The sequence below is a fragment of the Trichechus manatus genome, unplaced genomic scaffold, assembly GCF_000243295.1.
Source record: "Trichechus manatus latirostris isolate Lorelei unplaced genomic scaffold, TriManLat1.0 scaffold00002, whole genome shotgun sequence".
Lineage (NCBI taxonomy): Eukaryota > Metazoa > Chordata > Mammalia > Sirenia > Trichechidae > Trichechus > Trichechus manatus.
In genome coordinates, this window is record NW_004443938.1 from 16,150,576 (window position 1) to 16,166,602 (window position 16,027).

Sequence of the window (16,027 nt, forward strand, 5' to 3'; positions counted from 1 at the left end):
GAGTCACTAAAGGATGTTTAAACCAGGTAATCACATGATCAGGTTTGCTTTTTAGATGCAAAACACTCTGGTGGTTGTATGGAAGATGCTTCTGAGGAAGGGAGGCTTCTGCAGTGGTGCCAGGAAGAGAAGGAGGGACCTAATCACCTTCCCACCTCTTACACCTGCACAGGAAATGCCTGAAAAGTCAAACTGCCAGGTGCACAGTGTCTCAGGCATACATGCTGCTCTTCAGCCTGCAATACTCTTCTCCATTCCTTTCCTTACTAACTCCTCACTTTTCAAGAAGCAATTTAAGCATTCCTCCTCCAGGAAGTCCTCCATTACTATACCTGAGGCTAAGTTTCCCATGCCTGTCTTTCCCAGCACTCTGGAATGCCATTTTCTCTGAATTCATTACATTGCATTGAAATTATCTGCTGTCCCCATGTTCGGCTGAAAGCACCTGCAGGCAGGAACCCAGTCTTCTCTGAATTCCTGTCTGTGCACAGTAGCCTGGCCCAGAGCATGCACTTAATGCTCAACAAACTAAGCTGAATGCTATTCTCCTGCCCAAGACACTCCCACCACCTCCCCACTGCCAACTGAAGAAAGGCTGTCTTCACTCAGCCCCTCCGTGATCTGATCTAGTCTCCCTCAAGCCCCCTCACAACCACTCCGCTCTCCAGTGACTTGTTCCCTAAATTGCGTTTTCCTCCCAACGTATTACATTTTCCTCAAAATTTTGTTCACGTTGTTCCCTTCACCACAGCATCCCAATTTTCTGCATTCAATCCATCCTCTCCATAATCTCAAACTTGCATTGAAATAATTATTTAAGATGAAGCCCGTTGTTTCCCAGAGCCCAGAGCAATCACATACCCGCCAGCTGAGCGCTGACTCCATCAGCTCCACCATCATCCTCCTATCCCGACAGCAGCTTCCCTCTTTACCCTAAGTAACAAAGGGAAGTGGGGCTGGCGCCACCAAGAAATATAATGAGGAAGGAAAGGGGGACAAGTCATCTGGGGGGATGCCAGGACTGCCTTAGGGTGCTGAGGTTTTGTCCTTATTTACTTGTTTAAATAATAAATGAAAAGAAAAGATACTACTAACTGGATTTCATTCACAACTCCTCCTCCATCTAAACTTCAAAAGGACTCCAACATGTGGACTGGCTGCCTGGTCTGGTCCATATTGGATATGCTCAAATGAAAGTTGCATCAGCCTGCCCACAAAATACCCCAAAGTTCCCAGAATAGTCTATTTTAAGCAAAGTGTGTTACCACATATCAGTCTGAAGCACAGCCCTTATTATTGTTAAGTGTGTCTTTATTTGGAAAAGGCATTGACGATGATCTTCTCTACCCAAGTATTCAAAGGAAACTTGCTCAGAGACTATCTTTCATGAGGTCATCTGCACAGTGAGTTCAGCTATGATTAGGCTATAACTGACTATATCTGAGGTTCTTAGGGTCCCTGGGGGAAAACGCTTCATAAATAAAACTACACAGTGAAGCTCAGATTTTTAAAGAGTAATCAGATAATGGGCTGGTCTTTTAAATAAGTTTTTAAGAGGTAGTGGAGAAATTATACACTTATAGGGTATTTGGGAAATCATATTCTTATTGGTCTTGATTTGTAAATACCTTTGTAGCTTTATATACAACATTCTCTAGTCAAAAAAATCTGATAAAAGTAATTCTAAGTTCCCCACTCCCCACCCTTAACATTTCATACTCTTTGCAAAGAGTACCTGATAGAACATTACTCTCTTTAAAACCATCTGACGAGTGAGTTAGGGAAAGGGGCGCTGTAAATTCGACTCAGGTTATCAAGATCCTTTGCGAAAATACGATTACATTACAACCTAAAAAAAAAAGTTGCAGATATGGTTAGAATATTTTCAGGTGGAATTTCTGAAGATTGGTCCAAATTGTTTCTTACCAGAAATTCACAAGAATAATATGAGAAGAAAGGAGCACCAGGGGCACAGCTGTTAAGCACTCAGCTGCTAACTGAAAGGTTGGTAGTTCGAACCCATCCAGCGGCTCTCTGGGAGAAAAGATATGGCAATCTGCTTCCGTAAAGACTACTGCCTAGGAAACCCTATGGGGCAGTTCTACTCTGTCACATGGGGTCACTATGGATCGGAATAGATTTGACAGCATCTAACAAGAGCAACAACACAATATGAGAAGGTGAGTGCGGGAGGGGCAGGGGTGGGGCGAGCGACAAGGGGGTTTTAGAAATGGGGAGGATGCAAGAAGGGGTTAGGGCAGGAGGATGGAAAGGGAAGAAATGAAATGATGAATTTTCAGAAAAAGTGAAAAGTTCTTACTAGGACAACGTGCTTAAAATAAATAACATCATAATTCAGCCAAAGAATGTATAATGGCCCACTAGTGATAATTACCTCAGTCCCTTAAAAGGCCATCCCTTCAGGCACCTGCCTTCTGAAGAACCTTGGATTCCTACAGTGGTTTTTGTTCAAGCAATTCCTACCCACCCCCAGGCAAAAAACAGCACCAACTGTGACATCATAAGTTCACTAACTTTGGGCAAGGGAATAAAATGCATTTAATGATCTGTTTTTTTGTTTGTTTGTTTTTTTAAATTTAAATGTTTTCTAGGTCTTCTTGTGGCAACAAAGAGGGGAAAAGAAAAAAGGAAAAAAAGGCCAGGATGTCACCGAATTTCCCTTTTCATCCTCCGGTCCTAAACATTGGACTATATGTAAGGCCCTGAAATGGTTCCTAGGTTGCAAAAATGTGGTTTGCACTCGACAGCTAACCTAAGAGCTGGTGGTTCAAACCCACTAGCAGTGCCATGGAAGAAATGCCTGGTGATCTGCTTCTGAAAGGTCACAGCCTTGAAATCCCTGTAGAGCTTCTACTCCGAAGCACATATGGTAGCCGTAAGCTGAAATCAACTAAAAGGCAACGGGTTTGGTTTTTTGGAGAAAGACCTGAAAACTCCAAGCTGGGTATCCCTTGCAAAGTTCTAAAATATAGCTTTGCAGCTGAATTTTAGAGAACGGATAAGAGCTAAAATCATACTTCTTTCCATTACAACTAGCATGAGATGTTTGATTGGGTGCCCTGTACACTGAGACAAAAAGAGCCCTGGTCGCACAGTGGTTAAGTGCTCAGCTGCTAACTGAAAAGTCAAACCCACCAGCCGCTCTGCAGGAGAAAGATGTGGTAGACTGCTTCCAGAAAAACTGCAGCCTTGGAAACCCTATGGGGCAGTTCTGCGCTGGGTTGCTATGAGTTAGAATTGACTCAACGGCAACCGGTTTGGTTTTGGTTTTGTTTTCGGCGCACTGAGACACTTGAATCCAAGACTTGCACGTCTGATGATAGACACTGCTCATTGGATCCCAAAAATTTACAACCACAGGTGAGATGTGGTACAAAGGAAATGCTGGAATAACCATGTCTCCTCCTTAAAGTTTGATTTGTCATATAACCTAGACACAGCATCTCACCCCTCTAGTGTAGACAGACAGAAACTGCCTCTCCCTCTCAGGGCCTGAACCCTTCCTCCCAGATCTGAGCAGGTGAGGCTTCTGACTACAGAGGAGGGTGAGGACAGAGGCAGCAAGATCGCTCCACCTGCAGCGCCTCCTCAGCAGGGGCAGCAGCTGCGCTCTTGTCAAACACCCTTCCACCCACCCCTACATTGACATTGGCAGTTTCAGCTTCCCGTTCTCTTCCTCCTTAAAACTAGTCTGTAGTTTGTAGCTTGCTACCAGGTACTATTTAAATAAATGGTATATTCTGTTCAATTCAGAAGTGTATGATATTATCTTTAAGATTCTACAGAATGATAAAAAATGATGCAGTCTGGTATATATTTTTCATATAAAGTATTAAGCTTCTCTTCTATCACTGTAAGGTCCCTACGTGGCACAAATGGTTTCTGCTCAACAACTAACCTAAAAGTTGGTGGCTCAACCCCACCTTGTGGTTTTGGGCTTGACTGCTAACCTAAAGGTTGGCAATTCGAACCCACCCAGTGGTACCTCTCAAGAAAGGCCTGGCGACCTCCTTCCATTAAGATTAAAACCCACTGCCACCGAGTCAATCCCGACTCATAGCGACCCTATAGGACTGCGTAGACCTGCACCATAGGGTTTCCAAGGAGCAGGTGGTGGATTCGAACTGCTGATCTTTTTGGTTAGCAGCCAAGCTCTTAACCACTGTGCCATATGGAGCAGTTTTACACTATAACACACCATGAGTCACCATGAGTCAGAATCGACTCAACAGCAACTAACTCACTCTATCACTCTAGACCCAAGTCTTTGAAACCCGTTACCGTTGAGTCGATTCTGACTCACAGCGACCCTATAGGACAGAGTAGAATGCCCCATAGGGTTTCCAAGGCTGTTATCTTTTCAGAAGCAGACCATCACAACTTTCTCCCACGGGGCAGCTGGTGGGTTCAAACCGTCATGGATCGAATTATGTCCCCCGAAAAAAGTGTGTATTACTTTGGCTGGGCCATGATTCCCTGTATTGTGTGGTTGTCCTCCATTTTGTGATTGTAGTTTTATGTTAAAGAAGATTAGCGTGGAACTGTAACACCCTTACTAAAGTCACATCCTGATCCAATGTAAAAGGAGTTCCCTGGGGTGTGGCCTGCACCACCTTTTATCTTACAAGAGATAAAAGGAATAGGAAGCAAGCAGAGAGTTGGGAACCTCACACCACCACGAAAGCAGGGCCGGGAGTAGAGTGAGTCCTTTGGACCTGAGGTTCCTGCGCTGAGATGTTCCTAGACTGAGGGAAGACTGATGTATCACAAGGACCTTCCTCCAGAGCTGCCAGAGAGAGAAAGCCTTCTCCTGGAGCTGATGCCCTGAATTCGGACTTGTAGCCTACTAGACCGTGAGAGAATAAACTTCTCTTTGTTAAAGCCATCCGCCTGTGGTATTTCTGTTAGAGCAACACTAGATGACTACGACAACCATCAACCTTTCAGTTAGTAGCCAAGTGCTTAACCACTGGGCCACCAGGGCTCCTTATCATTCTAGACCAGGTCCCCATAATTGCACACAGACTATCCCCATCCTACCACTGACTACCTTTCCCCACTTCAATCTGTCCTCCAAGCCACTGCCTGATTAACCTTCCAAAGGTTTCATCGTGCTTTTTCCCAACGTAAAAACCTATCTTGGGTCCCTTGGGTGTAGAAGATAAAATAAACCTTATATTTAAGCCTTACACTCAAGACCAGAAAACGCTACACCAGCACCTTCCAACCTAACCACCAGCTACTCACCACTTCCCAATATAACCCCCGACTGCAGTGTCTCAGGAGTCCCAGTCACCTTGTTACTTCCACCTTCCCATTGTCCTTCCATGCTCTCCGTCCTCCTCCCAGCCTAGAATGTCTTTCACATCTCCACACCTCTTATCAACTCTTTAAGGTCCTAATCGTGTGCCCATTCCTTCAGGAAGCTGTCTCCATTTCCTCAACTCTCACAGTACAAGCTCAACCCTCTGAACTATCACAGCATTTGATGACTACCCAGTTGTCACCTAATGTAAACCATTTATACTTGATTGGCCAGAACTTGCTAGAATATCATACACAGATGTGAAGGTGGCAGGGGAGTACAGTGTAGATGTGTGTATAGCAGTCTTTGCCATATAGATTTAACCCTGGTGTCCCAGTGATTAAGCATGCAGCTGCTAACCAAAAGGTAGGCAGTTCGAACCCACTAGCTGCTCTACAAGAGAAAGATGTGCCAGTCTGCCTCTGTAAAGATTTACAGCCTTGGAAACCCTATGGGGCAGTTCTACTCTGTCCTATAGGGTCGCTGTGAGTCAGAATCAACAGGACAGCAAAAAGGGTTTTGGCTAGTAGTTAGACAGGAGTCCCTGGGTAGTGCAAATGGTTAAGCGCTACACTACTAACTGGAAGGCTGGCAGTTCAAACCCACCAGGGGTGCCTTGGAAGACAGGCCTGGCGATCTGCTTCTAAAAGGTCACAGCCTTGAAAACTCTATGGAGTAAAGTTCTACTTGGCACACATGGGGTCGCCATGTCACCATGAATCAGAATCGACTGGACAGCACCTAGCAACAAGAGAATGTCCTTTGTTGTTGTTGTTAGGTGCCATCGAGTGCATTCCGACTCACAGAGACCCTGTGTACAACAGAACGAAACAGTGCCTAGTCCTGTGCCATCCTCATGATCATTGCTGTGCTTGAGCCCATTGTTGCAATCACTGTGTTAATCCATCTCCTTGAGAGTCTTCCTCTCTTTCGCTGACCCTCTACTTTACCAAGCATGATGTCCTTCTCCAGGAACTGGTCCCTCCTGATAACATGCCCAAAGTATGTGAGACAAAGTCTTGTCATCCTCACTTCTAAGGAGAACTCTGGCTGTACTTCTTCCAAGACAGATTCGTTCATTCTTTTGGCAGCCCATGGTATATTCAATATTCTTCGCCAACACCACAATTCAAAGGCGTCAATTCTTCTTCGGTCTTCTTTACTCATTGTCCAGCTTTCGCATGCATATGATGCAACTGAAAATATCATGGCTCGGGTCAAGTGCACCTTAGTCTTCAAGGTGACATCTTTGCTTTTCAACACTCTAAAGAGGTCTCTTACAGCAGATTTGCCCAAATGTAACGCGTCTTTTAATTTCTTGACTGCTGCTTCCATGGGTGTTGATTGTAGATCCAAGTAAAATGAAGTCCTTGACAACTTCAGTCTTTTCTCCGTTTATCATGATGTTGCTTATTGGTCCAGTTGTGAGGATTTTTGTTTTCTTTAGGTTGAGGTGTAATCCATACTGAAGGCTAGAGTTTACATGGCTTGCCTCTCAACTAAATTATACATTTCTTAGAAACAACATCCCTATTTTATAATGCTTTGTATCTCTTGAAGCTATGTGCATCTGTTAGGTATATCAATATTTGAAGTTAGAAAAATAAATAAGAGAGAAAAGATTTGAGAAGGAAGAACATATCACAGGATATGAGAAAAAAAAGAAGCAAAGGTTGATAAAGATACAGTGAGAAGATTTGCCTCAATTGTACCATCGTTTAGAAATACTAAAGAAGGAGGAAGTGTGGGAATAATTGGTTATTTCACTAATGCCAACTGATATATTCCAAACTCTTAATGTATCATAGACATACTATTTGAATGCATGCCTTTGATCCATTTACTATTTCCAGCCAGAAATATCTTTCTGCATGTTCTAAGCTCTTCATAAAGCTGCAATTAAAAAAATTCTAAACAAAGGTTAAACATTTAGATATAAATAGAAGTTGGATAATGTGCCATTTAATCTGTAATTTAAGTGAAACACTACAGGTAAAACTGCTTTCTAATAAATCCCCATTGTCGGTAGCTGCCATCAAGTCAGCTCTGACTCATGGTGACTCTGTGTATAACAGAGCAGAACATTGCCTGGTCTTGCACCATCTTCACGATCATTAGTGTGTTTGAGCCCATTATCACAGCTACTGTGCCAGTCCACCTCAGGGAGGGTTTCCCTCATGTTTGCTGACCCTTCACTTTACCAAACATAATTGTCCCTTTCCAGCTACTGGTATTTCCTGATGACGTGTCCAAAGTAGGCAAAACAGAGACTCATAATCCTTGCTTTTAAGGAACATTCTGGCTGTACTTCCTCCAAGACTGATAATAAATCATAGAGAATCCAAATTGTTCTGTCACCTTGGAATTTTGTTTAGGAACCTAGCCTTTCTGTAATAATTTACCAAGTGAGAAGAACGAAAATTTCAAGAACACATAACTCATCTTCACCCTATTCTTCATTCAAGTCCCCAGATCACTGGGCACCTGACTGGGAAGGGTCGTACTGGATACTGTAGTGCACCACCCAGATCCCCCTTTGGAGATCCAGGCATTCTTTAACCAGGCTGTATTCAGTGTCAGCTGCTGATGGCTCATCACCAAAGCCCTCTCTGGGAACGCCTTGATCAAAGTTACAGCCTCTAGCTGGGTACAGCCCACTCCAATGACTGGTGATGTGGGGGCACAAAGTTGGGGCCCCTTTGCCTTGATGCAGAACCACTCTGAAGGGTCCCCCTATGTTCAGAGCTCCCGCAGGATGGGCTGAGGCCTCTGCTGCAAATGTGTCACAATGCAAGCGCCCTCACTCCCTTACAGGTGTTGGTCCTAGGAGCACTGCCAAGAAAATCTCCACAGGCAAATCTCCCTCTCAGAGTCTGTTTCCCAGGAAGCAGCATCCCCCAGAAATGCTAGAAATTTCTGACTAAGTGTTGAGATTGTCTGAGCAAAGCAAACTAAAGATTAAAAAGCTGCTTATCCTCCCTAAGGAGCCCTGGTGGTGCAGTGGCTAAGTGCTATGACTATGAACCAAAAGGCTGGCAGTTGGAATCCACCAGTCGCTCCCTGGAAACCCTAGGGGGCAGTTCTACTCTGCCCTATAGACTTGCTATGAGTTGGAATCAACTCAACAGCAACCAGTTTGGTTTGGTGTTTTTTGTTTTTTGTTTTTTGGTGGTTTATCCTCCCTAAAATGTCAACAGCACAGAAACTGGTTATTTAACTATTATACGAATGTGGAACTACCAGAGAAAGCATTCTTTTTAGCAGTTTATCTGGTATAAATAAATAAAAAAATACTGGGCTTTTTTCAGGAATCCAGACACGGGAATAGCTATGTTATACTGAACCACTCTTTCCAAATCCATCCTTTGCATTAGAATCTTACCTGTCTAATCTTCTAGTGGCTTTATCATACGGATTCTTCTTCACAGAGAAAATACATGAGAGAATCAGCGAGGCAAGAAGGAACCACTCAATGTTAGGAAAAAAGATTTGGCCGCAAAATATTTTAATATATAAACAGCACCCAAGAGTGGTAAAGCAAATCACTGTCACCCACGTTGCAAAGATTTCAGCTTGTAGTACAGGTAGGACTCGTACTATAGGTTGTATTCTTCCACCATACTTATTCAATCTGCATTACGAGCAAATAATCCAAGAAGGCGGACTATATGAAGAACAAAGCAGCAAGATTGGAGGAAGACCCATTAACAACCTGTGATATGCAAATCAAAGAACTTTGCTTGCTAAAAGCAAGGAGGACTTGAAGCACTTACTGATGAAGATCAAAGACTACAGCCTTCAGTATGGATTACGCCTCAACATAAAGAAAACAAAAATCCTCACGACCGGACCAATAAGCAACATCATGATAAACAGAGAAAAGATTGAAGTCGTCAAGGATTTCATTTTACTTGGACCCACAATCAACACCCATGGAAGCAGAAGTCAAGAAATCAAACAACAAATGGCATTGGGCATATCTGTTGCAAAAGACCTCTTTAAAGCGTTTAAAAGCAAAGATGTCACTTTGAGGACTAAGGTGAGCCTGACCCAAGCCATGGTATTTTCAATCACCTCATATGCATGCGAAAGCTGGACAATGAAAAAGGAAGACCAAAGAATTAATGCCTTTGAATTACAGTGTTGGAGAAGAATGCTGAATATACCATTGAGTGCCAGAAGAACAAACAAATCTGTCTTGGAAGACAAAGTACAGCCAGAAGCAAGGATGGCAAGACTTTGTCTCATGTACTTTAAACATGTTAGCAGAGGGGAACCAGTCCCTGGAAAGGGGCATTATGCTTGGTAAGGTAGAGGGTCAGAGAAAAAGAGGAAGACCCTCAATGAGATGGACTGACACAGTAGCTACAACAATGAGCTCAAACGTAGCAACGATTGTGCGGAAAGCGCAAGACTGGGCAGTGTCACATTTTGTTGCACACAGGGTGTCTATGAGATGGAACCGACTCAATGGCACCTAACAACAACAAAGTACCCAAATTATGACGAGGTTCCGTTCTGACGACTCCATCGTAAGTTGGTTCTGGTATAAGTTGACTACTTTTTTTTTTCTTTTCTTATTTTTTAGTTTTCATTATCATTGCCTTTAATTGTCAGTATCTTTATAAATCTGATCTTTATTTGTCTGGGGGGATTGGCATGAGAATGATAACATCAATAAATTATATGCTGCAACACTGTAGTGGTACGTATACTAACAATAAGACACACACAAAAAAAAAAGGTGGTTGTAAATATGGTTTGTCTTAACTTGAATCCTTTCTAAGTCGGGGACTACCGGTCTTTGAAATAAGAAGCCACATAAATTATGTCCCCCACAGGTATAAAGTCACCACCACAACCTGAGCCTACCTTCAATGCCTGTGTGTGGCCAGCACAATGGGAGAAAGCACTCTGGCAGGTCGTACCTGGTTCTCTATGGCTTTTCTGTTCTTTGGGTCGCTCACCACGGACAGCTGCAGCTCAGCCATCTTCTTCATCTTGCTGTCCATATCTATTTTTTGAAGCAGGTTTTTGGTCTGGTTCTTCAGGAGCCGAACGGTGTCCTCTTTCCCATGCTTCTTTGCAAAAAGGGACGCACAAGCGGAATGTATGGCAGTGACCCAGTTTTCCAGATCTGTCTGGCTAGTGGCCTAAACATAAGATGGGAAAAAAAAAAAAAAACTAATTTGCAATTGTTGGAAATTGTCTCCAAAGTAGCAAGCTGACACTGACTTGCACCACCTTAGAAGAAACTTCACTTCATAAATCAGTTATCAATGGCTAATCTTCAGAAGCAAATTGCCAGGCCTTTCTTCCAAGGTGCCTCTGGGTGGACTCAAACCTCCGACCTTTTGGTTAGCAGTTAAGTGCATTAACTGTTTGTAATACCCAGGGACTCTTCACTTCATAACAATTGTATTTAATTTCAAAAACACACACAACCACTCAACTCAAGTCTCTCAGGTTTCCTTACCTCCAGGGGATTCAAGAGAGCATGGAGAGCAGAACAGAATACTCACGTGACCCCAAGTAAAATGAAAAGAAAAACTGGAATCCAGCTAATAGCCAACAAGAGGGGGATGATAAGAAAACGAGGCCTAGCCACTTACAGCTATAGTAAGCTGCTCGAGAAGACTGTTTTGTCATAATTTTAACAGAATGAGAAAATACTAGGACCAAAAATATTCCATTTTGAAACCTAGACATAAAATTACGTCTCCAACATGACCTCAGCTCTGAAAAAATCAACTGAAAAAATACTGACAGAAGTGCATGATAACGTTAAAATAGTTGTCACTGAATATTGGATACTGGATTTATGGATAATGATTTTTCTTTCTGTATTCTTCTGTACCTCATGTATTTGACACAATGATCATATATTATCTTCATATAAAGAAAATATTTTACTTTAAAAACAAGAAAAAAGTTTGAATGAAGTAGGATGGACAAAGATGTACAATGCTAGGCAGGCTGAAAAGCAGCTTACATTTTCTTGTCCAGAAATAACCACACACATTCGGCCATGGGATAGATCATCCAATCGGCCTCTGGGATGATCAATAGGACCTACTGGGGAATCTTCTTAGTAATAAAGAAATGTTGCCTGAATCACAAAATAAAATATTCACATCACACTTACCTCTAAGAAGTCCGTGTAGATTTAATCTAATGTATGTACCTTTCCCACAATTCAGATTAACCTCAATTCATTACTGTGCTTGAAAGCATTATGGAAAGTTTTAAGCAACCTTTCTGTTAAGAGATTTCCAGGAAGGAAAATAAAATCCCAAGCCTTGACTCTTGTAGGTCAAGTCAGTTTGGGGGCAGCAGTAAGGCTAGAGGTCCAAAGGGCTTACCTTGTACTTGTCCCGGGAAACCCTGTTGCAGTGAACCCTTTGGAGAATTCTAGATTCACAAAGTCAGCCTTGAGAACACCATGTTGTTCTGAAGGGCTCCAGAGGGCATCAAGGACCAACTTTTGCAAAGACCTGAATCTAGGACCTATGAGGTTTTCCATGAACTTTCAGTTACATATAGTCTACACGTGGTACCAGAAAAAGCAAACTCATTGCCGTCGAGTCAATTCCAACTCATAGCGACCCTACAGGACAGAATAGAACTGCCTCATAGAGTTCCCAAGGAGCAGCTGGTAGATTTCAACTGCTGATCTTTTGGTTGACAGCCAAATGCTTAACCCCTGCACCACCAGGGCTCCCTACACACAGTACTAGGGTTGACTTGGAAGGCAATCAAGAAGCACCCTTAACCTCCTGGATATCACCCCTACTTCTCTTGAGTTAATAATTAACAATAATAATAGCTAGAATTTCTTTAGCACTTAATACATTGCACATTATATTATTTACCCTTAAAGCAATTCTATAAGCTATTATTATCCTACAAGTTGAAGGGTCTGAAGCTCAGAGAAGTTTTAATAAGTGCTCCAAGATGACATATATACTCAACAGTAGAACCATACCCAAACTTTATCCTGCCCCAACTCCAACAGCTTGGTACCACCACAGTCTACAACTTCTCATTTGCTAGAAAGTTGCTAAACGTTGTAACAGCAGATAACCTAAATCTTAATCTCAGAAGACCACTTCCCCAGGCAAATTAGACCTTATGGCCTTTGTTTATGAGGCTTTTCATAGAAAATCTTGTTGAACTTCCACTGAGATTCTTGGGAACAGCCTAAGCCTCTTCTAGGCATGTTCTCAGTGAGAAAAGCTTCAACTTTGGGAATTTCAACATGGAACTCACTAGATGGTGAGCTACTCCAGAACGGGGGTCATAAATGTTTTCTCTTTGTATCCTGAAGGGCCTCTTATGGGCCATAGCCTGGCATTCCATGGGCACCCAAGTATTGCTTGCTGTATGAATGAATCAATTTGTGATGGTCCCAATATGTCTGGCAGTTAGTCATCTATCGCCTCTTTCTTAAGCCAAAATCCAAAAGCTAAGCTTTTGTTGTTCTTGTTTTTGTTGTTAGCTGCAGCCCATTGGCCTCCAAATCATAGCAAACCCATGCACAATGGAACAAAACACTGGCTGGGTCTGCTCCATCCCCATGATCAGTTGCAGATCTGACCATTGTGACCCACAGGGTTTTCATTTGCAGGTTTTTGGAAGTAGATTACCAGGCCTTTCTTCCTAGTCCATCTTAGTCTGGAAGCTCCGCGGAAAACTGTTCAGCATCATAGCAACACGCAGCCTCCACTGACAGACGGGTGGTGACTGCCCATGAGGTGCATTGGCTGGGGAACCAACCCTGGGTCTCCTGCACGGAAGGTGAGAATTCTACCACGGAATCACCACCAATGCCCCCAACTAAGCTTTTACTCTTTTTAAAGTTTTGCCTTTTCCATTTTACTCCTTCTCATCCTAATAGTGTAAAAGCATTTCTGTTACACCCACCATCCCCTCAAACCCTACACTTAACAAAGCAGCAACAGTACCTGGAAAAGATAGATGTCTCCAAAGTTGTTGCTGAGGCAGAACACGTTCTCCTTCTTGGGGTGCTCTGGGACAGACTGTACGATGCTGTCTTCCGCAAGCACAGCACATCGAGGCGCACTGCTCTGGTCCGTGGAATTCTTGCCATAGGTCTCATAAAACAGTAGAGTGCAGCCTGTGAACAAGAGAGGCAAGATACCATCCTGTCACCTGTCTTAGGATCGAGTAAAGGAATGAGAAGGCAAGTGATGCGGCCAATGAAAAGCAGAATGAGACATAAAATGAACAGAAACGTGGTGAAGAAGGAAAAGACAGTGTCTGAAGTATATTTCCTTATATTAGTATTAACTTAAATGAAAATGAGAGGCTGTTGTCAATACAATATCCATAAGGACAACACCAAGTGTTTATTGTTGTTTACTCTGTGTGATGGTTAACTTTATGTGTCGGCTTGGCTACACTACACTCTCAGTTACGATGCAGTTATATATACCCTGTCATGATGCAGTTACAGGCGCTAAATCAGCTAGCCTCAAGTAACACCGATTACCCTCCATGAGGTGGGTGGGCCTCATCCGGTCAGGTGAAGGCCTTAAGAAGCAAAAAGGGAGTTTTATTAATGATGTATTCTGCTTCCAGACTATAAATAGGCACTGTCATGGACTGAATTATGTCCCCCCAAAAACGTGCGTATCAGTTTGGCTAGGCCATGATTCCCAGTGTTCTGTGGCTGTCCTTCATTTTGTGATTATAATTTTATGTTAAAGAGGATTAGGGTGGGATTGTAACAGCACCCTTACCCAGGTCACATCCCTGATCCAATGTAAAGGGAGTTTCCCTGGGGTGGGGCCTGTACCACCTTTTATCTCTCAAGAGATAAAAGGAAAGGGAAGCAAGCAAAGAGTTGGGGACCTCATACCATCAAGAAAGCAGTGCCCAGAGCAGAGCGCGTCCTTTGGACCCGAGGTCCCTGCGCCTGAGAAGCTCCTTGACCAGGGGAAGATTGAGGACAAGGACCTTCCTCCAGAGCCGACAGAGAGAGACAGCCTTCCCCTGGAGCTGGCGCCCTGAATTTGGACTTCTAGCCTACTAGACTGTGAGAAAATAAAGCATCCACTTGTGGTATTTCTGTTAGAGCAGCACTAGATGACTAAGACAGGCATCTTCCCAGAACTTCCTCACCCACCACTCTTCCCACTGCCTGGCCTGTGGATTTGGGGGACATAAGACTGCAGGGAATCCAGCCTATCACCTGAACTACTAATTTTGGACCTGTCAGGCCCCCACAAGCACATGAGCCAATTCCTTAAAATCAGTCAATCACTCTCTCTCTCTCCATATACATTCGTACACATATATACATACATATACACACATCTTACTGGTTCTGTTTCTCTAGAGAAGCCTGACAAGATACTCTGGGTCAGGAACTTTTCTAAGTACTTCACAGGCACTGGCTCATTTAATCCCACAGCAACCCTATAAAGTAAGAGTGGTTATTAACCCCATTTTACAGATGAGAAACCTGAGAGAATAAATAACTCGCCCAGGTCCCAGAGCAGAACATGGTGGAGCAGGGATCTGAACCCGGCACTCTGGCTCCAGAGCCCTTGTTCTGAAGTACAACACGGCATTACCTGAGAGATCCAAATGCGGAAGAAGGAAGGAAAGCCCAGATTCATTAACTAATGTCTGCACTTAGAATGTGTGATAACTAGAAACTGAGTCAGCCTGGGGAACACTGCCATTCATGAGAAACAAATCTGTTTAATCTCCAGATACCATGTGAAAGAACTTAATATTTAATATTTTATCTCACAGTGATGGGAAATACTACATAATGTTACTAATTTAGACCAAGGGAGAAGACATGAGGCAAAATATGCCTGAATTTTGAAATATTTCTATATAAATGCTATTATACAGTAAAACCTGCGAAAGCCGGAAACTATGTATGGCAGAAACCTGTAGGAGAAAGAAAACTCAAATATTTTCTAATAGAGAGTGACAGAAAAGTGCTAAGACTGTACCCTGTGGAAAACTTGTGAGACCCAGAAAAATAAGGCAGTCCCAGCGAGTTCCAGATCTCACAAATTTCATTGTATGTGCTTTCAAATGCATAGCTTTAAAGTATTTCAGGCAGAAGTTATTAGGATCTGCTTTGATAATTAGAAATGCCTTATAATCATTAGACACAATTTTTAAGCAAATCAATGCTTCTAAAGTGCTCATAAGTATGTTCTCTCACATAGGTTTAACAGCCTTACAACCTTCATCCAACAATCTTTAGCATTTATGTGCTGAGCTCTAGCCTACAGATATGAATGAGATGGTCACCACCCATGTGTTTTGCAAATACTTTTTATACTGACATTAAAGAAATGGCAGCCTGCTTTCACCCGCAGTGTAAATGAATGGGGTCTACTAGATGAACCATCATTCATAAATTTAAAAAAAAAACAGTTGCCACAGAGTGGACTCTTACTTATGGCGACCCCATGTGTGCAGAGTAGAACTGTGCTCCATAGGGTTTTTAAGGCTGTGACATTTCGGAAGCAAATCACCAGGCCATTCTTCCAAAGCACCTGTGAGTGGGTTCGAACTGCCAACCTTTCGGTTAGTAGTCAAGCGCTTAACCTTTTATGCCACCCAGGGATTTCCATAAAAGTTTATGTTTTAAAAATCACTTTACCTTTGGCAGTTTCATTTCTAAGTTTAAAAGTAAATTTTGATGTAAAT

General features: G+C 42.8%; 1 protein-coding gene across 1 annotated transcript in view; it reads right to left on the bottom strand.

The window, feature by feature from the left end:
• Positions 1-16,027, bottom strand: part of TIAM2 (TIAM Rac1 associated GEF 2) — a 136,192-nt gene that overhangs the window by 107,173 nt on the left and 12,992 nt on the right. The window contains exons 3-4 of the mRNA XM_023728900.1: positions 13,291-13,463; positions 10,255-10,479 (exon numbers count right to left, since the gene is read on the bottom strand). Coding sequence (XP_023584668.1) covers positions 10,255-10,479; positions 13,291-13,463 — 398 coding nt within the window. The remainder of the gene's footprint in view (positions 1-10,254; positions 10,480-13,290; positions 13,464-16,027) is intronic.